Source organism: Curcuma longa, chromosome 1 (assembly GCF_044706935.1).
Source record: "Curcuma longa cultivar G26 ecotype Majalengka, Jawa Barat chromosome 1, ITB_CL_G26_1.1, whole genome shotgun sequence".
Taxonomy (NCBI): domain Eukaryota; kingdom Viridiplantae; phylum Streptophyta; class Magnoliopsida; order Zingiberales; family Zingiberaceae; genus Curcuma; species Curcuma longa.
This window is the reverse complement of record NC_133861.1, coordinates 27,607,850-27,631,675: the sequence shown is the minus strand read 5'-3', so window position 1 is coordinate 27,631,675 and position 23,826 is coordinate 27,607,850. Positions and strand designations below refer to the sequence as shown.

The window sequence follows — 23,826 nt, the reverse complement described above, 5'->3', positions numbered from 1 at the left end:
CTTTAAAGTGGTTAAGAGGTTTTGTTTTTACTCTATTTATCTTAAGAGGTATTTTTTTCTCTTTGATTATGTTGATGGAGAAAAAAATAATGAAGAAAAAAATTAATAAGAACGAAAAAAATTAATGCATAAAAGAGAAAAAGAATTAAGAAGGGAAAATTTAATAGGAAAAAAGAAATAACTATTTTAAAAAATAGAAAATTCAACCTCTAAAATAAAAAATAAAAAATAAAAAAATAAAGCATAAAAACTAACATAAAAAATCAAAAATAAAAAATAATAATAAATTTGCAGTTGCTGCTGCAAGTGCTGCGACTGAGGTTGCCTGTGTGGGGTTGCAATATCCTACGTGCCCGCATGGAGGGGGGTGCGGCACCCTCTGCGTCCTTGTGGAAGTCACCGTTGGGGTTGCGACACCATTCACGATCTTGTGAGGCCGCCCGAGGTCACGACAGCTTCGCGGTCGCGGTGCTAATATTGTGTCGGTGTCGATTGGCAGGTGGAATGGTAAATTCTGCCTGTGCTGATTGACACGACATGATATAAGATTTAAATCCTTGAATATAATAGGGGATCGAACTTAATGGCATTGGAGGATCTATATAGTTGACCTCACTTGGCGGGAGAAATGTTTGATTGTTATTGTTATATTTGGACATGTCATTGTCTCGGACTTGCTATCTATTTAATGTGCATAGCAATCATGACATTATCAAATTTGTTCATGCTTATCAACAAATTTGTTGCCGTTGACTTATCTTTAACTCAAGCTATTTTGGTTAACTGGCAACTCCTTAGGTAAAAATCAGTCGATTTCATTCATATTAACATTGTATGTGGCCTCTTAAGAAATGTCCTTTTCTAAAAGTAGTGACCAGGTCTAATGGCCACTAAATCTTACCCTAATTTCTTTATAGATATTAACTTCTGTAAACCTACTCTTTTCTGCCAATATTTGGATTAGTATTCTGATTTGCTAAAATGAAAACTCTGAGTTCTCTTATTTTTTTGATATTATTTTAGGAAATCCCAGCTTGGAGTCGACCTTTTATCTACAAGGCATGGGCTAGAGCATTTCATTGTGGTATGTCACGATCTTTCCCTTCAATTTTATCCACTGTTGGCTTAAAGTTTTAAAAAACTCCACTTGGTAACGTCTAACATAATGTTTATCATAGAAGGCAGAATTTGAGCATGATATTCGGTTTGTTGTTTGAACTATTTATCTAATTCTTTTTTGCAAAACTGAAATATCATGTCAAGACTTGCTTATCAATGTTGTCCTTGTGTCCAGAAATGTCTTTTGTAGGTTGATATGATAAGATATTATGAAACATTTTAATTTCTTGAACATCCAAATGAGCACCAAATATATTTCTATAATTCCATATGTTATTTGTTGACCTAGTTGTTAGGCTCAAATTATTGACGTTGAGCAAGCAAAATTTTCATACAAACTCATAAATTGTCTATTGGCCGATGAGGTGGTGGTTGTTGTCCTTGTGTCCAGAGGTCGATTGACTACTATGAGATTGAGAATGTTTGGATTTCACAGATCATTGCGGCAGTTGGGATGCGTTGAAAATGAGATGTGGCGATTAGGTCTCGCGGAGGGGACAACCTCATAAAATTTGGGCTTGGCCATCAAATCTCCTGTAGGCAATGTTCTTAGAGGGATGACAAGATCTCGTTTGTGGAATCGTAATGGGGTAGGTACACATTGCTGAGATGAGGATTTAACTTGTGATATTGAATGAGATCTGGGGATTAATTAATGGGAGGATTACAAAACCCCCCTCTAAATAAAGCAGATTTTAATTTGGTCATATTTTAAAATAAAAATAGATAGGTATTGAAAGATTTACTAATCTCATGTGATCATGTACTATTTAGGCTAAAAGAAAATTTTATAAGCCATGATCCTCCAATCCTTTTATTTGCCTGGTAGGAAGCAACTCAAAAGGTTGATATGGCAAAAGATTAGTATGTAAAAGATGAATGTGTCAGGATACAAGAAAGGACAGTATAACAAATATTAATATATGAGAGCACGCCCCTATGTGGAAGAGAAATCAAATCATAGAAAAAAAATAGGAGGGTGAAGTGAAAGACATGAATTTTCATTTATGCTCCCTTGTAAGTGTTGAAGTCATGCAAAATTCTTTCCACCATTTCCTTGAAGGGAAAGAAAGAGGGAATGCTTTTTTAATTTTATGAATTAATTGAGTGAAAACACAAGAAAAAATAAATATTTTTCACATAAATGAGGAGAATTCATTTTTTTTTCTGGGGCAAAAATTGCTGCTTGATTTTTGCACTTGTTGCTTCTCACCCTATTTGGGTAGAAGCATTTTTGAGGAAAACAAGGGAGATGCTTCCCCTACCGTTTATTTCTCTCCACTAGTAACCTCTGATGGAATAGAGGGGAAGTTGAGTTTTGTTGGCCCTCTCCCTTATAAATGCCTAGGACCTAGCCCAACATGAGTCAATTGTTTGATACTTAAAAACTGTGAGACCTGATATTTTTTTAGCAAATCAAGGTGGGTTATGTTTTTGACCAAAACTTTACCTGGATGATGAATATTCCCATTGAAATAAGAAAACTAAGCCAAAAATGTTTTGATGCTGTTAACCAGGATGATTACTTGGATTTGCTTATTCTAGTTGAAGTTTGGTTAATTTTTTTTTAAAAATCAAACACATTCTTTTTCTTCCATCTTTCAAGATTTACCTAGTCTAGGTCTGGTTGGTCTTATTCGTTATTGCATGTATGGCCATTTAATTTGTGATAAGGCTGGTTATAGATTAATTACCTATCTTAAGCTCTTAACCCTTGTATTATTGGAAGTCAAATTGTGTATCCTAATTGCCTGGTTGTACTGGAAAAGTATGATTAATATTTATAATTTATTTATTAACTTTCTGATTCCTTCTAGGTTGTTTGCTTTTCACACTGTTTATAGGAACATAATGGGGAACATCATGCGATCATGAATCATTTGCTTCCATCAGTTTTGAGCAGGGATTAAAATACCGAGCCGAATCGGGCGTATCGCCCGAAATTTACCGTTCCGCTTGGGGACCGGCACCGGCACCCGACCGGCACGCGCGCGACGTTCGCGTGCGTCCTTTGCGTGCGTCGTTCGCGTCAGCGCCGTTCGGTTTCGTCGGGTTGCAGCGCAAGACAGACAGAAGGACTTCGGTTTCTGTCAATCACGCGAGAAGGAATTCGATTCCTTCTCGCGTGATCGACAGAAGGAATCGAATCGATTCCTTCGGTCGGAAATCGTGGCTATTTAAACCAAGGAAATCGAGAATCAGAAGCATCAGCAAGCGGCGAGCGGCGAGCGGCGAGCGGCGAGGCGGCGAGGCGGCGAGCGGCGAGCGGGCGGAATCGCGATCGATCGCGAGGAGGAAAAGTTCTATTTAAAAAAGAATTTAAAATGAAATTCAATATAACGGTTTAAAACCGTTATATTGAAACTGATATAAACAGTGTTATATTAAATTTTTATAAAATATATTATTTAATATATATAAATATATAAAGTATTATTTAATATATATAATTGTTAATTAATAATTAATTATATAATAAACTGTAATTATGTATATATTATATAGATTAATAATTAATTAAATAAATTACTATTAATTAATATAATTATAATATATAAATTTATTTTTATTAAAAATTAAAAAAATTAATTTAAATTTATATGTTAAATAATTTTAATAAATTATTTAATCTGTTAAAAAATTTAATTAATTATATATTATTATTTAAATAATTTAATTAATGATAATTTTATGATAAAAATTATTTAACGATGAATTATGAATTAAATAAATATATCAAAGTGGTTGTTTACTTATTTAGTTAAACTCTTACCTATTTAATTTAGTTAGAATAATTAATTAGAAACTATCGCTCAAACTTAATTTATTTATTTTTGTTTAACAATATTAAGATGGTCAATCATTGAGAACTTATATCCAATCAATATATAATTTATTTTTAAATTATACACAATAAATATATTTATCTAATAATTATTATATATATAAATAAATAAGTACCGAAACTCTATCGGCACGGCACGATACGATACCGAAACAGTATCGTTCCGGTCTGAGACCGAAACCTCGGCACGGGTCGAGATTTTAAACCTTGGTTTTGAGTGAAATTACATATGCTATAGTTCTAAGCTGATTTAAGTTTGTAATGTTCATAAATGTGTCTTTATTATTTATGTTTGACTCCTATATTATTAGAACCTCTTTTTAGTTTGTAATATTGACTCAACACTAGAATTACAGGGGATTTAGGACGAAATTCATGAAGTGAAAGGGGATAAATCTCTCTCTAAAAAAAATAGATCCCCAGAGGAAAAGCTTTCTCATCAAATGAATCAAAAAGGAAACTGGACTAATTAAAAAAACATGTTTAATACATGGGATGCTAATCCCTTTTTATAGACTGAATACAAATTCTTTGTAAAATAAAGTCGCAGTTTATCTCAATAAAGTTCTAATTATCCTAAAAACAACTCTAATTGACTTTTCCTAAAGCTAAACAAACTTGTAAAACTTCTTCTGTTGTTTTCTATGAAATGTAACAAACTATTAAAATTTTGACTGCTTATAATAACACCAATTGCTAAAGATTTATCATTGGTCAGTACTGAATATCTGTTGATGAGTGTAATGTTACCATATGAAAAAGCAGTTTAGTTGACAATCATCTTGGTCCACATCATTTGTTGATTTATTGGAACTTTATTTAAAAGATACTAAGAATGAACTAGGGTACTTGTTAACAAGTAGGAAGGGTTCTTTATGCTGTGCATTGAACTATATAAAATTTAAAATTTCGAGTCGTGTTGGAATTTTAGTTTATGATTGGAATGATACATTTCGGTACCGTGTCGTGCCGAGATAATTTTGATATTTTTTAAAATATAAAATATATTAATTAAAAAATATGTTTATATTTGATTATAGATGTTTACTTTTGAGTTAGATTTGATATTATTTCGTGAGATGTTTGATCTTTATTGAATAAAAGTCGATTTAGGATTAATTGAAGTTTACCAAATAAACATGACACGATCAAGTTGGTTTAAATTGAATTTAGTTTGGATTTATTATGATCAATTTAAAATTAAGTTAAAGTTATATAAAATAATTTAATTCATTAATAATAGTATATTTTATAAGATTAGAAATTATATTATATTTTTTTATTTTTTCTAATAATTTGAAATCTTCATCTTTAAAGAGGTTTTTTTTTCATTGTTTACCTCGTGAAAGTATGAAAGAAAAATCATGGACGAATATAAAAAAAATTAATAAGGGAAATCAGTTTTCAATGGAAAAAACAAAAACAATACAGAAATAGGGGGGAAAATGCAAAAAAAAACAGGAGGGAAAAAAATTTAAAAAAAGAAATGGAAAATAAGAAAAAGGAAAATAAAAAAAGGACTTGCCTACTGTGATTTGCCGCGAGGTTGTGATGGACCTCATGGCTTCGTGCTCGACAGTGTCATGTCAGTCAGAAGGATGAACAGTAAATTCCATCTGTGCCGACTGGCATGAGTCAACCTCTCATACCCCGGGAACTATAGTACTGTACTAGCTGTTTTGTGTGATCCATCAAACAAGATGCAAGAAGACAGGAGTATATTTGTGTTCTCAAATTGTTAATGTAGGTCAAGATCCCCTTAGTTGAATAAAAGTTATGCTTTAAATCTCATGCAAAAAATTTGTATTTCACGACAAGTAGAATGGGCAAGAGCCCACTTGCAAAAATGAATTTCTATTTAGGAGGGAAATTCCCCAAATCCCTAATCTCTTAAACGTGCCCAATATGTCCTGAAGCTTGAACTACACAAATGGGACTATAGTTTTACTCACCTAGAATAATCTATTTCTTTGTCTAGGGAATGCTTAATATTCAATTTAGACGAACTAGGTTGATGGATGGTCTATATTGTAAATTGACCAAGAGTTAAATAATTTGAAACTGTCTTTTTATAACCTTTCATGGGTTTCAATTTTCAAAATTTAAATGGCATAAGAAATTTTTCAAAGTTTTGATTTAACTATTGTTGTTCAAATAGATTTGGATGAAGCATCTTTGCCGTTAGAAAAATATGCTTCTCTTCAGGATTTTTTTGTTCGCTCACTAAAAGAAGGTACACGACCCATTGATCCAGACCCGAAATCTATGGTAACTGGTAACTAGCATTTTTGGTTTTGTTTTTGGCATTATTAACTTCTTTTTGAATATAACTTTCAGATATTATTCAATTGATTTGATTAAATAGGTTAGTCCTGTGGATGGTAAAGTATTGCGCCTTGGAGAGCTCAAAGGAACAGGTTCTATGATTGAACAAGTCAAAGGTTTCTCATATTCTGCTGTTTCACTTCTTGGTGCTAATTCAACCATTCATGAAGCTGCTAATGAGGATGGAAATAAGAAATATCCTCTGCAGATTAGTGAAGATTCAAGCAAGAAATCTTGGTGGCATGTATCATTTGCTTCACCAAAAGTGCGCAATCCTGTGACAAGGTACTTTCTTGTAGTTTTTATTCGATTTCTTCTATTTTACTTGGTATAAAGCTTTATTCATAATGTCAATTGTAAATATGTACTATGCCAACAAATTCAGAATCCATTGCAAACAAAATTGTTTAGTCAAAGACATAATCTTGCACAATGTTTTCAAAATTGGGTAGAAGGTCACTGGCTTGTTAAATTAAATTGTAGAAAGGTGCAATCTCAACATCGGAAACTTCTCAAAACGTGACCTTTGACAACTGAGGAAGATTACTGGATCTGAATGGAACTTAAGTTCATAGATCTTCCATGTTCGATTCATGATGCAGATATAGGTAAGAGTTTGACCATCATATGCTTTTTCATGGTTAGCCATCTTCTCCTGGTGCAAGAGTCATTTTCAAAATAGTGGTTGCTTGGGAAAAAGAAAATACAGATATAAGAGCTAGACATATGCTCCTTGACAGAAAAAAGAAATTTGTGAGATAAGAGGACAAATATCCTGATGTGCCTTTTTTGTGAGGTTCTTTGAGGAGGCAAATTCATTACTGTTCACTGACTTAGTGATATAACCATCAGAATCAGCACAATTATCCCCCCAAACCATGTGGAATATTGCCAATGCTTTCCCCAAAACCATGGGGATACGGGGATAGCTATTCAGTATATATCAATCATAAGCTGGAAATTTGCTGACATCGACTAGGCCACTAAAATCCTCAAACTGCATGTTGCCACATGACTGCTTTTTAAAACAATGTTCACTGATAGCACCATATGAGATTTGGTATTGCATCACTGCATGTGGAAAGGAGGTTTCACTGGAGTTAAAGGCTTTTCTGAGGAGGTGCTGTAAGGGTTGTTATATGGGTTTCAATAAAGGAATAATGTCCTGCCTTGGAATCCATGGCTAAAAATAGTGTATGGTGCTTGGAGTGCACAAGGTTGGTGATGCTTGCTGCTCATGTAACTCTGATAGCCATATTCTCTGCAGCACATGGCATAGGTGGACAACAAAAATGGCAGTCATGCTAAGTGAAAAAAAAGGAGAGACACATTGGAAAGAATGAGAATTTGGAAAAAGGGGTAAAATAATCCTCTCTATTTTAAGGTGTCTATTCCCCCTCTATTCAATCTCAAATAAATAACATTTTTGAGAATTTCTGTACTTTGTAATTTCTATCTCTCCACTTTATCTATCCTTCTACTTTTACTTCTCAATTACACAGGGTCTTGAAGGAGAATAAATGGAATCCATAAAGTAATTAATGTTCACCATGTTTACAACACGCAAATATTGAGATGAATCTAGCTATACTATATGACATAATGTAAAACATAGCATACTTGTTAGAATAATTGGGGAAATATTATTAGGTTAGCTATGCTAACTAATCTTTATTTTATTTATTATTAATCAATATAAAATGATAAATAGGTTTCTAGATGGTATTTATATTTAGGTTTATAACACCTCCTTATAAGTTGGTTTAAGTATATTGTGGAAATCTAACTTGTTATATATATATATATATATATATATATATATATATATATATATCAATTTTGGAATCCTTCAATGATTTAATTTACAAATCTGCTAATTATCAAAGATAAATAAGATAACAATTTCATTGGATTATACCTTTTTGATAAAGTGACAATCAATCTTCATTGGGTTTATTCTTTGAGGAAACACTAGAATATAGGCTATATGCATAATATCTCTATTGTTACAATGCAACTTCATACGCTTTGTGAGAGCATGCCCTAACTTGGCCGTCAACTACAACAACAACCAACCAACCAATTCTTTATTCTACTAAGTCCCAAGAGGTTGCTCACATGGACTCCCCGCTAATCAAGCAGTTACTCTAGATACGGGATCTTCTTCTTTCGGCGGCTAGGACACCAGAGGCTGTTGGACAGATGTTGATGGATTGCTTTTCTCGGGATGATGGAGTGGCCCAGGCTTATGATTTCTTTATGCACCATACTCCTAAGAAACCATGGGCCTGAATAGTATTGAAGACCTATGTTCAATCGAGCCATGTAGTCACATTTTGAATGTTGGTGTAACAACATCTTCCCACTAGAGATAGGCAAGAGTACTGGAGGATTGACAGTGCACTTTTTGTCGTCAGGTGCTCGAGTCACAAGAGTATCTGTTCTTTGGATGCCCTCCTATTGTGGAGCTTTAGCGGAGGATTAGAGATTGACTACATATGGGACATGAGAAGTTCATATACAGGAGGATGATGTGTGTCTTTTGTAGATACTACCGAGGGAGTCGGCTGTTGACAGGCCCGTCACTTGACTTTATTTTTTATGATTCACTATGTTTGGCGAGTGAGGAATAGTAGTTTCTTTAGGGAGGGGCAGTTAAATATTGAGTGGATATTTAGGAGTGTACAAATCATGTTTTGAAATTTTGAGCCGTGTCGAGGTTTTGATCCCGGACCAGAACGATATAGTTTCGGTATCGTATCATGCCGTATTGATATAGTTTCAGTATTTTTTAAATATAAAAATATTAACTAAAAATAAAAAATTTAATCCAAATAATTAAAAATAAAAAACATAAAAATAAAAAATAAATTAGAATTTTAAATATATATATTTTAAATTAATGAAATAATTTTATTAGGTTTTCATTAAGTTTATTTAAATTATCCTAATTATAGATAGAAGTTGATTAAAATTATTAACATAAAGTTATTTAATTAAATCCTCGAAACCTAACTCTGGACCATTGTTCCGCCCGCAAGTCTGACGCGTCTTGTAAGCCAGGACGAGTCGCTCGAGCCCAATGATGGGCCTAGACATGTTGTCGAGACAGCGTGGTGCGTCCGGATGTGTCATTGGGCCTGGGCGACTCGTCTGGGCTCGTCGCCAGGCTCGCATGATGAGTCCGACGCGTCGCGTGGGCCAAGACGTGCCACCTGAGCTCGGCGACGGGCTCGGACGCGTCATCAGGACCGCACGATGTGTCCGATGTGTTGTAGCGAGCTGGTATGCTTGTGTCTGTGTCGGTCCGCTTGTGTCGATGTTGGTTCATTGGCAGAATGAGAATTTTCACCTGTTTTGTTTGAAATGGCTCAAGATTTCAATCTATGGTGCAAACACATGTATACTGATCATTGAGGTTATACTCTGACTTGATGCTGTGTCGGACATAAGTAGCCCTAGGGATGAGGGACAGTTGATCATAGTGATTGGGCTTGTCTAATCGTGGTTGTACACCTTTTTCTTTGGATTTAATATATTTTTATTTATCCAAAAAACCTAAGTGGGGTAGGCTGTATGGATCTTCCTATGCCATTGGGCTCAATCCAATTATATCCATATTTAAATGAAATTTATTTTATTATTGTTAATTAGTTTTTCTTTGATCTCTTCCTTGATTAATGTGCATATTTGTCATGGTCTCACATTGCCTAATTAGGGCATTTATTGATTGTCCTAACTTGGTTGTCAACTGACTGAGCTATATGTGCTCACATGTTACGAGGGTTATACTCTACCTTTGTACTTGGATTGGCTACAATAGCCCAATTGTTGCTCTTCCACCACATTAGTGTATCACAACTTTTGTAGGTGATTTCAATCATGATGTAAATATTTCTAGGGATTTTAAGCACCGTAGAATTAGCTGCCTCCTAATGGTTGTGATGTAGATTCTAGACTATTCATGGTAGCCACAAATAAAATCTCAGGTCTTGTAATTGTAAGGTTCAGTTCTCTTGTATTTTAGTGGAAATGACTCCCCTTGTCATAGGACCAATTCAACATTAGTATCAATAGGAGTATTAACTAGTTTGATCCCCTTATACTAGGCTCCTTAAGCATTGACCATGTACTTTTGTTGGGAGATGTGAATGTCTCATCATGGGTGAGTAACCTCTATGCTAAAGGAATTGAGATCTCTTATGCCTTTTGTTTGAAAATGTTGATGTAGATGCTTCATCAGCTGTGTGTTCCCCATGGATTCATCACCAGTAATTTATGATGTCATTTACATATATGATAATAAGGATAAAGTCTTTGTGACTATGAAATGAAGTGACATATATAGTAATTTATGCTAAACAGAGAGTTAAATTTCCCAAACCAAGTCCTTAGACATTGTTTCAACTCATATATTGATTTCTTCTAGGTCACTCTATGCGGAGCAACAAATCTCAAATGTTATCTTTATAAACCTTCCCTTTAAGATCACAAGATATTTGTAACATCAACTGTCAAGTTAAGAGGCCAGTGAAAGATAATTGTGATGGTAAGAAAAAGATGAACTGAAGTAACCTTATCCACTGAAAAAGCGTTGAAGACACTTCACACCATAAATTCAAATTATCCCATAACCAGTCAACAAACTTTCAATTGGTCTATAGTAAGAGAGCATTGGACAGTGAAAACTCATTTGCAATTCATAGTAGTTTTTAATTTTTTTTTTATGTAGAGGAGCTGGTTACCAAGTATAGGAGAACATCCATCTAACTGATGATTTGTCACCATCTTAGATCCATAAAGGTGTCTAAGATAGATTTATGAATTGATAGTGAAAGCTAAAGAGGACTGAAATACAACATCTTTGAGTTTCAATGAACCATAAAATGAAGAGCAATAAAATGAAGAGCAAGAAGGTGTGAAGTAGAACAATTTTGACTTTATTTGTGACAAGAAATGGGATGATCTAAATCAGAGACAAGATTTGAGATGACAAAGGATGATGAGAGGGTGTGAAGAGTCTCATGGAAGTACTGTATAATGCTCAAGTCATGGTCTTTAGCTATATATTCCTGCTGTGGTTTGTCGAAGGTTCAATCTCTTGGTGTCTGCATAAATAAACACTGTGTGTGATTTTGGAAAGAAGCAATGATAGCCTTATGAGAATAGCCAAGAAATATAAACATGATTGATAGGGGATATCTTATGTGATCTTCTAGATTAGACATGTACAAGACAAGTACAACAACACATCCATGGGGATGAGTATAAAACAGGATTATGAAAAGAACTTGCTCATGAAGATCACAAGACATTAAGCGATTTAACATAGCATGCAGTTGAAGGAAAAAATTGGTGGTTTAACCAAGTCACTAATGTGTGTAAAATAACCTACTATTCAAGGATGTTCAGGATGGGTGGCATGTGTACTTTGAGAAAGTCCACAGTCAGAAAGGGATCAATATTGCACTGAGCTTATCCAACAAGAGCTTGATATGTGTCTGCTGTGATCAATTAACAATTAAGACACCTACAAAAGTTGAATTTATTAGGAAGGCATTACCATATCGCAATTTCATATTAGGTGGTCTTAACTAAGTGACTAATGTGTGTAAAATTACCTATTATTCACGGATGTCTAGGATAGTTGGCATGTGCACTTTGAGATAGGTCACAGTTGGAAAGGGATCAATATGCAATGAGCTTATCCAATAAGAGCATGATATGTGCCTATGCTGTGATCAATTGATAGTTAAGACACTTGCAAAAGTTGAATTTATTAGGAAGGCATCGCCATATGACAATTCCCACTTGGTGGACACTCACTCTGAGACATATAAATCGGAAGTTTAGGATGCCTATTGAGGGACTTTATTAGACTGCATTAGAAAAAACATTACAATATTTTTCATAATACAAGGCGACAAGAACTTTGGCACCTTGAACATCTCAAACCCGCCCCACCTTAGCCAAATTGCAAAACTTCATCCACATCAATCTATTTAACCCCTAAAATCGCTCTACATTTTAGACCAACCGTCCCATCTCAACACTATACGTCAATCCATACCCTTTTACCTAGGGGAGTGGCTCTTGCTTCAAAGAAACTCAACACACATCAACCTAACTCATAGTTTGACTGAACTTCACTAGACTCTAGGCAAGTTAGCCAAATTAAACAATTAATCCCATTCAACCTTGTTGAAGTCCTCTAGCCTTCGCTCTCCTTTAGACAACACAAATTGAGGGTCAAGCTAGTGAGAACAACTAGTAGAAGGATTAGTGAAGAATATAGGCCCAAAAGAATTGACTAAAAAGTATGTTAGAAGTAGTCAATGTTAATCCCCGTGAAGAATTTTAGTAGGCACACCAAACTTGCTTTAATCTAAACACATCAACAAATAAAGAAAAATATATAGAAAAGTTAATGTTCTTTTATTAAAAGAAATGTTTTTCATTCAAGAATAATCACTAATGAAAGTTATAAACTTAATCCAACAATGAAATTGACACTACTTGGACCCATATCAGAATCAACTAAAACAAAAGTTGTAGATGCACGCTCATGGACACTATTAGGGAATGAAAAGTAGTTAAACTTAAGAGGCTTAAGATTGATAAACTAGGAATTATATGTTTTGAACTTTGAAGAGTAAGATGACCAATATAATGTGGTGCCTCTAAAAGACGATAGAATGAAGGCATATTAATTGATATAGTTTGCAAAATTCATGCCCTACACTTATTAACTTTCTTGTCCTTGAATCTTGAATTAAACAATGCCAGAGCCGTCTCAAGGTTCCATGAGGCCCTAGGCTAAAATTTTTTTAGACCTTTAATACATTTTTTTTAAATATAAAATTTTTCCTCATCTTTTTTCATTTGGACTTGGGACCGACAACGAGTTTAAAAAAAATTTTAAAAAAAATATTAATTTAAAAATAAATTTTTAAATAAAAAGCTAAATTGCTAAAAAATAAGGCTGGCATAAATAATATGGTATATGGATGAAAGCAAGAACAGTAACGATATTAACAATTTAAAAATCATATTTTATGACATTTTAAGCACATAAATCAGGTTTGTGATGGTAATAATTTGCTTGCATAAAAAAATGAGAGAAAAAAATTCTATTCATTGTATCTATAATTTACAATTTATACAGAATAAAAAAACTATTTTGAAGAAGATTAGAAGAAAAAAAGAGTGAAAAAAATATTACCGAGTGAAGGAGGACTGAGCCTTGAAGAGAAGGATTCCTTTTAGAAAATTGCCGATGAAGAAAGAAAATTACAGAGCACACAGTATTGTTCTGTTAGCTCTTGAGAGAATGAAGATATAAAATTAGATGAAAGAAAAGAAAATTGCTTGTATTGACATATAAATAGAATTTTATATTTTTATAATAAATATAATGATTATAATTAATATAAAATTAATTAGTCTTACCGTTGTTTTTAGAATGGTGCATCAATTCAGTCATGCATTAATTCTCATGCATGCAACAACTTTTCATGCATGCAGGCGTGCAGGCATGAGTAGTGCATCAAATGCACGAAGCGGCATCAAATTCTCATGCGTAGTTATGCAGGCGTGCGTGATGTGACCCTGCGGAAATCGAAGCACCGCGATCTCACGAAACGAATGCGCTGTTCGATTGATATAAAAAAATGTTCATTAAAATAATTTTTAAAAAAATAATAATGGGCCCCAATAAAATTGGGATCCTAGGCATAGGCTATGCCTTAAGCCGGGCCTGAACAATGCTATAAACAATTCATATATATATATTTATATATATATATATAGTGAAGGTGAAAGAGAAACATTCTCAATGTCCTGGATCCATGAATGAGACTCATTGTCTATTATGATATTTGTTTCATGGTTTGAAATTTAGTACCGTGTAGGACGAAATGGTTGAAATGTATCATTATGGTAAAAAATTGAAATTCGATAACGCTCGATACTAATGTTTAAAATCTTGAACTATGCCGTAGTTTCGATCTTTGACTGGAAAGATACTATTCTAGTATCATGCCGACGCTCCAATGCTTAGTGTCATTGACAGATTAAAAGTTGAAGGAGGAAAGAAATGAAGCAAAGGAAGGAGATATTGTCTGTACTGGATGATATTCAGTTTTAGTAATTTACTAGAATGATATGTTTTGACTGTTTCGTTCAGCATGGTTTAAGATTTAAAACAATGCTCAACACATACAATGTGTCCTTCCTATGCTTTATCTCATTCTTCAACTCTAATCCATTACTGATACCATGCATCTAAACATCGACACGATACCGAATAGTATCGTTCTAGTTAAAGACCGAAACTTCGGTATGGCTTGAAATTTTAAACCTTGATTGGGTTGTTATATTGGTGGCTTAAGTGTAGACCGATGTTAGGAGAAATATGCTTAGAGGTTAAAAAATCTAAAATTCAGAGTGCAGCAAATATCATTTACATGTGTAACTTTATTTTATACTAAGAGCACTTTGACTTGCCTTGACAACCAGATGATCCTCCGTGATCTTATTGATATCCTTCTCCATTACCATGGAATCCTCTAAATGACAATTAAATCTCCAAAGAAAATGGAACCACTGTAGAATCAGAGGATGGTGGGATAATTTATGGTAGAAGCTTTCAACATTTGTATGTAGTTCAATTGGGGTGGAAAAAGAGCTAACTAAAATTTAAGTCTTCAGTGGCTTTAACTCAGAATTTAATAGCATAAAGGAACAAAATAGCAAAAAACTTTCCATAGCATTCGTGCATAATCCTAACATTTGAGGTGATTGAGAATGTCTCTAAAGTCAATTGCAAAACCTAAATCAATGTGAGTTGTCATCTTGGTGTTTAATAGTCATAATTGGAAGAGATTACCAATCATGTGGCCTAGAGACATCAACCCTATACAATTTTGAAGAGCTACCCAAGAAGGGTGGAACAGATGAGCTACCCAAAATGTGAGTCTTAATCGGTTATAACTTAGGATGAATAACATGAAGGAACATGATCATAACTTGTCACCATGATCCAATCACATCATATGCCTAGAGTTGTCACCCCTATGTGAATTGTGAGCTCGCGTCCAAGTCATAGTAAGAGAAGGAGAAATAGAGGATGCTTGAGGGTGAGATTATTTGACTCCTAAGGAGAGCCAGTAACTCAATAATAATCCACTCTTGATTGCTACAACCCATGAGGTACAGTCCTTCATGATTCATATATGATGTTAGAGTAAGGGTACCCCTTGTAGTTCCCTTTACCTATTTTATTATTCATCCATGTAAAATTACATGGTCTCTAGAATTATACGCTATTTACATTTTGGTACCTAGATTCATTTCAATACTATTCCATTAAAAAAGGGAAAATACAACAAAATTTGCTGAAAGAAGATTGAAGTTTACTTGTAGTTTCAAAATTTTATTCCATCATTTACTTATTTAATCTAATTTATTACAAACTAGAGCACATATTAGGTTATTTTAATGATATGGTTGCTACTAATGAACAAAATTTTTTTAGATGATCTATTAACTTAGGCTATTATGGACTAAAATGGAGTTTATTTTCTGAAATTGTTATTTATTTATTTTGTTGTTGTATTGGAGCAGGAGGGGGGTGGGTGGGAGGCTTTGATGAGGTACATTATATCCAGTGAACTATAGGACACGTATGTTTAATTTATTTTGTTGTTGCCTTCATCAGCTCACGCTTATAATTTATCCATAGATATATGATATGGATTGAAAATGTTAAAACATAGAGAAAAAATCACCAAACCCAAAGTATTCTACCGACTAATATAAGAAAATCCAAATTATATGCTGCAAAAATCAAGAATATTCTGTTAACTGTTTGACTACATGACTTTTATGCTCATTGATTATCTTGATTGTAAACAAGATACAGAATTATAATTTAATAGAACACATACACAGTTGCTTACAAATTGCTAGTCTTTTGAAGCAGATTAAGGCAAATTATATTGTGTTGTCATTTCAATTTTCTAATTTTAAAATATCTATTTATTTCATGATGTTTCTAGTTTTGAATACCAATCGTCTCATTCCAACTATCCTGTCAATTTTTAAGTTTTCTTGACATGCTGATTGTAACTTTAATCACATTGTTGTGGAATAGTGTGATCTATGATTTCCTTTGCCAAACTCTACTGTTAGCTGATACCTCATTACATTCTTCATTTCTTTATGAAGGGCTTTAAGAAAATTAACGATAAATTGGAGTTTAGACTAAAGTCATTTTGATGTTTAGTTGTCTAAAAAATCTGCTCTCTTTAGTATTTCTATCGAGATCACTCTTGGTATATTATGAGTTTGCAATTATCTTCTCAGTTTGTGGATTAATATGGTCATTAAGTGTTCATTTTAATTTGAGCGTGCCTATCTGTTTAGATTTATCTAGTCAAACTGAATTGAATGCATCTTAGCAGTCCAAAGAAAGGCATCTACTATTGTGTGATATATTTGAATCCTGGAGACTATCATCGTGTCCACTCACCAACTGACTGGAAGATTCTTTCACGTCGTCATTTCTCAGGTATCATTAAAATTGGTCATGGTGGTTTCATGCTTTCCTTTATATTTTTCATTTCCAAAGTTTAAAATTTCAAGCCTTACTGAAGTTTTGATCTCTAACTAGAATAACAAGGTTTCATATTGAATTGTGCCGATATGATTTCAATACTGATTTTTATTTCAAGCCATGCCAATTAAAAAATCATCTCCATTAATACTAAAAGCAATATGTTATAAATTATTACAAGAATATCAATCATATTCCTAATACTAAAAGGAGTTTCATGCATTAGGCGAGAGCATCAAATCTTGCAAGATTGTATACAAGTTCAACCCCATAGTTTTTCAAGATCTAAATTAAATAATTATCACAAACATGCGATATTGTTATTGATTTCTCCACATATCTATCAACATGTTTTGATTCTCCATCGAGAGTGGACTTGAACTCACACTACTAGAATTGGGATTAGTACAACCATAGGATAAGGATTCATATGATAAATCACTGTATGATACAACAAAGTTATAATGAAAAGATTAAGAATATGATAAATGTTGGTTGTAATTAGTCTCCCCTATATTGAGTTTGTTAATAGAAACTCTTAATAGGTATAATGTCATGAATACTATCCTTGTTGACTTGCATGTGTATAATGTTGCTTTGCTCACATGTTTAGGGCTCAAGTGTTGGAGACTAGGGAATATAAGTTTCACCATTGTTATTGCCTCTATCTACAGTTGCATGTTGTCGACATCACTATTATAGTTGTGGACTTTTCCTTGAATTGTAGTATAAAAATGTAACATTGTTCCATTACTCATCAAGTTCTTGCTTATCGACTGCATTGAATGAATTTTGACCAATCATCAATTTTCATTTCCCTTGTCAGCTAGTTTTAATTGAATAAATTTAAAAACAATTTTGATTTCATTTTCCTTGTCGGTTAGTTTCTATTGAATAAAAGCTTTTGATACTCTTTATTAGAGATTGTAGGAGCTTTGCCTTTCTATTGGTTTGTGTCAGTTGGTTGTATATAGGGTTGAGATGTTTAAGTACAATTAGGTCTAGAACCAAACAATAGAAATTCCTAGTTAATAGCTTTATCATCATCATCTTGCTTCCTAACATCGTCTCTAGCTTCCACATCTTATATTTGTTAGATGAGAAATTGAGATGGTTGTAGTAGATCTCATGCTTCATGAGGTAATGGATTCTTGGTCTGACAACACTTCATCAATACATCATTAGATAGTCCGATTTTGGATGATGATAATATTATAACTACTATAAGACGTTGTATGCGAGAAAATGTTTATTGCATTTATTTTAAATTAGGACTCATCCTTCATATTATAACCATTATTCACAGTGGAATGTCACGCCTCAAGGTGTAATTCCCACTCACTAGGAGAGGTACCCCACTGGGTGATAGTATAATAAAAGAGAACTAAGAGCCATATAAATAGGACAATAAAAAATTTAACAAATTTTATATATTTTATTATGCATCTTTCACTACAAGTACAATAAAATCGTATAAAACAAAGATTAAACGAATAGAATAGAAATACATTGAAATAAAAATCAAACTAGGAATCAACAAATTGAGATTTTTGAGCAACTCTATAGTCTAGTTGAAACTGACTATAAATATCAAAAGGGTATATGTGTCTGTAAAACTGGAGGTCAAGGAAAGTAGACAGGAAGCATAAATTGCTAAGTAGAGGTCATGGAACTAAAATAGGTAACAAAGTGTAAAATATTATTATGGAATCTGAACTTTATTATCGAGTTAAGCCCCTATTTATACATTACTATAGGGACCTATTCTACACGAATTATTCTATAAAAAAAAGAAACAGAATATCTAAATATTCTAACACTCCCCCTCAAGCTGGAGAATATAAATCATATGTACCCAGCTTGTTACATATGTAATCAATTCGAGGACCTCTCAGTGACTTGGTGAATATATCTGCTAGTTGATCCTGTGAGTTAACAAAATTAGTAGATATTTCACCAGATATAACTTTTTCTCTGACAAAGTGGCAGTCGACTTCAATATGCTTTGTCCTCTCATGAAAAACTGGATTCGAGGCGATATGCATGGCGGCTTGATTGTCACATATAAGTGACATTTGTGTAACCTCTCCAAATTTTAGCTCTTGAAGTAATTGTTTGAGCCATATAAGCTCCTGACTGGCTATGGCCATAGCTCGATATTCTGCCTCTGCACTGGATCTTGCTACAACATTTTGCTTTTTGCTTTTCCAAGAAATAAGGTTGTCTCCGATAAATATACAAAAACCAGAAGTAGATTTTCTATCAATTGGAGATCCTGCCCAATCTGCATCAGAATAGCCTACGACTCGAGTATGTCCTTTGTCTCCGTACAAAAGACCCTTTCCTGGAGCACCTTTGATATATCGGATAATGCGTGTCACAGCATCCCAATGTTCCTTGCATGGAGAGTTGAGAAACTGACTTACTACACTTACTGCAAAAGAGATATCTGGACGAGTAACAGTAAGGTAACTTAATCTTCCTACTAATCGTCTGTATCTTTCAGGATCTGGAAGAGGCTCCCCCTGATTTGGCATGAGCTTGACATTAGGATCCATAGGTGTGTCAACTGTTTTTGAGTTTAACATGCCTGTTTCTTCTAGAATATCCATTGCATACTTCCTTTGGGATATGATAATCCCATCTTTGGACTGTGCTACCTCTATTCCCAAAAAATATTTGAGTTTGCCGAGATCTTTTGTCTGAAAATGCTTGAATAGATGTTGTTTCACCTGTGAAATCCCAAGATGATCACTACCTGTGATAACAATATCATCAACATAAACTACTAAGTAGATGCAACCAGTAGATGAGTGACGATAAAAGACAGAATGGTCAGCCTCACTCCGAGTCATGCCAAACTGTTGAATTACAGTACTAAATCTACCGAACCATGCTCTGGGAGACTGCTTGAGGCCATATAAAGATTTTCGCAGGCGACATACAAGACCAGAAGACTCCCCCTGAGCAACAAAACACGGAGGTTGCTCCATATAAACTTCCTCGAGTAGGTCACCATGTAAGAAAGCATTTTTGATGTCCAACTGATAAAGAGGCCAATGTCGAATTGCAGCAATGGACAAGAATAAGCGCACAGAGGTCAACTTGGCAACAGGAGAAAAAGTATCCCCATAATCCAATCCGAAGATCTGAGTATATCCTTTAGCAACGAGACGAGCCTTAAGCCGATCAACCTTTCCGTCTGGACCAACTTTCACCGTATATACCCAACGACAACCGACAACTGACTTTCCTGGCGGTAGAGGAACGAGGTCCCAAGTCCCACTGCTCTGCAAAGCACACATTTCATCGAGCATAGCCTGTTTCCATCCTGGATGGGCAAAAGCATCGCCTGCAGTTTTCGGAAGAGAAACAGACGACAAAGAAGAAAGACAAACAAAATAGGAAGGAGAAACACGATGATAACTCAAAGAGATATAATGAGGGGAAGGATTACGAGTGGAACGCATACCTTTCCGAAGTGCAATGGGAACATCAGACTCATGAGATGGGACCGAAGGACGAGGCGAAAGACTCGGCTCCAAAGGTGTGTCCATGGCAGTGTCAGTTGTTGGCGGCGGCAAAGCAAGACGAGAACGACGCTGATAAACCTGCAATGGAGGAGATGTCTCCGGAGGTGACAGAGCCTCCTCCGGAGGATAAAAGATAGCCAACGGTGTAGGCGTAGAAGGAGAAAACTCTGACAGAGATTCATTGGGCCCAAAAAATGGAACAGAATCAAAGAACGTGACATCAGCAGAGATGAAGTACCGACGGAGAGTAGGAGAATAACACTTATACCCTTTTTGAGACCGTGGGTATCCAAGAAAAACACATTTATGAGACCGGGGACAAAGTTTGCTAATGCCAGGATCGAGAGCATGAGCAAAACATATAGAACCAAAGACCTTAGGTGGTAAAGGATGAAGAGACTTATGAGGATAAAGAACATGATAAGGTATTTGTCCTTGTAGAGTGGAGGAAGGCATGCGATTGATGAGATAGCATGCAGTAAGGACAGCGTCACCCCAAAACTGGAGAGGAACATGAGAATGGAGAAGAAGAGTTCGGGCAGTCTCAAGAAGATGACGATTTTTGCGTTCAGCAATGCCATTCTGTTGAGGGGTATGAGGACAAGACGTCTGATGCAACACACCATGAGACGCCAAAAAGGTCTGAAATGGAATAGATAAATACTCACGTGCATTATCACTCTGTAAATTTCGAAGAGAAATACCAAATTGAGTTTTAATTTCATAGAAAAAGGATTGAAAAAGAGAAAATAACTCTGAACGATCCTTCATCAGATATAACCAAGTACAACGGGAAAAATCATCTATAAAGGTAACAAAATATCGTGACCCCAAAGTAGAGGAAACACGACTCGGACCCCAAACATCGGAATGGACTAAAGCAAAGGGGGACGTAGCCCTATTCACAGTGCGAGGAGAAAAAGAACTACGAATATGCTTTCCTAATTGACATGACTCACAAGACAAAGATTTTAAGTGAGAAAGACCAGGATGTAATTGTTTCAACTTATCAAGGCCAGGATGTCCCAACTGAGCATGAATAAGAAGTGGAGATGTTGCCGCCGAACCAACAAGAGAAGACTGTTGAAGCCGGTATAGGCCATGAGACTCACATCCGAAGCCAATCATCCTCCCCGTACTCCGGTCCTGTAAGGAAACAGAAGATTTATTAAATGAGATGACACAATCAAGAGACCGAGTAAGCTGACTGATTGATAATAAATTAAAGGGAGCACCGGGAACATAAAGAACATTATGGATAGAAAGAGATGGAGAAGGATGAACAATACCAACACCCTGAGATTGAGTTTGCGAACCATTTGCCATGGTGACAAAGGGTAAATAACCAGAAGTAGAGAGAGAAGAAAAAAGAGATTTATTACCAGTGATATGATCAGTGGCCCCGGAATCGAGAACCCAAGAACTCGAAATGTGAGATATGCCAGCAAAGGAATTACCAGTGAGTGCAACGGTAGCAGGGGAATCAGAAGTCTTTCGATCCTCATACCACTTCAGAAAGTCGTCATAGGAAGGCGGTGGGGTCGGATCTGGTGGCAACTGTGAAGTAGAAGCTGAAGGAGTGACAGAACTCTGAACAATCTGTGCAGCACGAGGAGGTCGACCATGTAGACTCCAACATTTATCAATTGTGTGTCCTGGTCGGTGGCAATGATCACACCAAGGACGTCCTTTGCCACCCTTACGAGGTGGAGGTCTGTTGTTGTTTCGAGAGACCAAGGCTGATGAGTCGACATGACTGGAAGGAGGTAACGTCGAGACTTTGGCAGGAACACGAAGGAGAGTCGCCCAGGTACTATCCATAGTAGCCTCTGTGGGGTTACCCAAGATCTGATCACGAACATGAGAATAGTCTGTGGGCAAACCATATAAAGCCAGAGACATAAAAAATTTCTTCCGATTTTCAAGCTCTGCAACAGGAGTGGCCGCAGGTGGAAGCAGTTCATTGAATTCACAAAGAAGTCTAGACACCGAACCCAGATAAGTTGACATAGAATCTTTAATCTGATGAGCACTGAGAATAGTCATGAGATCTTCACAAACTTGATAGAGTCGCCGAGAGGTATTTGTAAAAAGTTGTTGAGCCTGTGTCCAAACAGCTTTGCAAGTTTTGTGAGTGCGGAAGACATCCCTAAGAGATGGATGAATGGTGGCTCGGATAATACAGCACAACTGAGCATCAACCTTTTTCCACAGAGGACGTTCGGTGGCTTGAACATCTTCTTCGATTTGGGTGAGATGTGACTCATAACCTTGTCCAACAAGCCAAAGTTCAATGTGAGAGCTCCAAGAGGAATAATTCTTACCATCCAACAACTCGGAAGAGAGTGGTGCCGTGATGTGGTTGGTAAAAATTGAGATATCTGATTTCGAAGTGCTGGATGTCGTGGAGCTGGAAGAGGTAGCCATCGGGAAGAAACCGATCCTTGTGTTTTTTTTTTTTTTGTTTGTTGTTTTGCTGTTTTGTTGTTTTGATCCGGACAGGAAGTTGGAAACAGATCAAAAAACAGGGAACAGTGAAATCAAAACCAACAGGAAACCTACGGAGGTCTTCTCTTCTTTCTTCTCCTCAGGCTATGGTGGTGGCGCTCGCACAGGAGGAAGCAGAACGCGTTGGTCGTGCCTCAGCCGACGATGCTTGTGCTCTGGCGGAAAAAGAACGTGCTGGCCGCACCTCACCTATGGAGGTCTGAGGCTCTCAATCACGAAGCCTACGGAGGAGAAATCGCTCCTCGCGATCTCGCCCCTCGCGATCGGCGTCGAAGGCGACAGCGAGCTTCGGCGGCTTCGATCGGCGGTAGCGCGAACAGAGAAGAGATCCTCGCGATCTCGCCCCTAGCGATCGGCGTCGAAGGCGACAGCGAGCTTCGGCGGCTTCGATCGGCGGTAGCGCGAACAGAGAAGAGACGCGGGAGGCGGCGGAGGTGTCGCTGACGAAGTGAAGGATACGGCGCTCCTTCCGGAGAAGAGCGCGGCGCTGGATGCCGTCGATCGCGCGAGGACGAAGCTTCGGGAAAATCGCGAGCGGTCGGCGAGCCGTCGATCGCGCGAGGACGAGGCTTCGGGAAAATCGCGAGCGGTAGGCGATGAAGAGAAAGAATTAGGGATTAGGGATAGGCGGATAAACCTAAACCTAAATTTGCTCTGATACCATGTAAAATATTATTATGGAATCTCTACTTTATTATCGAGTTAAGCCCCTATTTATACATTACTATAGGGACCTATTCTACACGAATTATTCTATAAAAAAAAAAACAGAATATCTAAATATTCTAACAAAATTAACTTAAACTCGAAGTTGATGGATCCAATCTTGATGCCGTTATCTTTATTTAGTTTCATCCTAATTTAGATACACCAACCTAAAA

The 23,826-nt window shown here is 35.8% G+C and overlaps 1 protein-coding gene across 1 annotated transcript; it reads left to right on the top strand.

Annotated features, from left to right (window-relative positions):
• The first annotated feature begins 357 nt into the window (after window positions 1-357).
• Window positions 358-23,148, top strand: LOC141827314 (phosphatidylserine decarboxylase proenzyme 1, mitochondrial-like). The gene is made up of 6 exons (XM_074714536.1): window positions 358-507; window positions 1,024-1,084; window positions 6,123-6,232; window positions 6,330-6,574; window positions 16,753-16,859; window positions 22,940-23,148. The coding sequence occupies exons 1-6, from the start codon at window positions 358-360 to the stop codon at window positions 23,146-23,148; spliced, it is 882 nt and encodes a 293-aa protein (XP_074570637.1).
• Window positions 23,149-23,826: the final 678 nt, after the last annotated feature.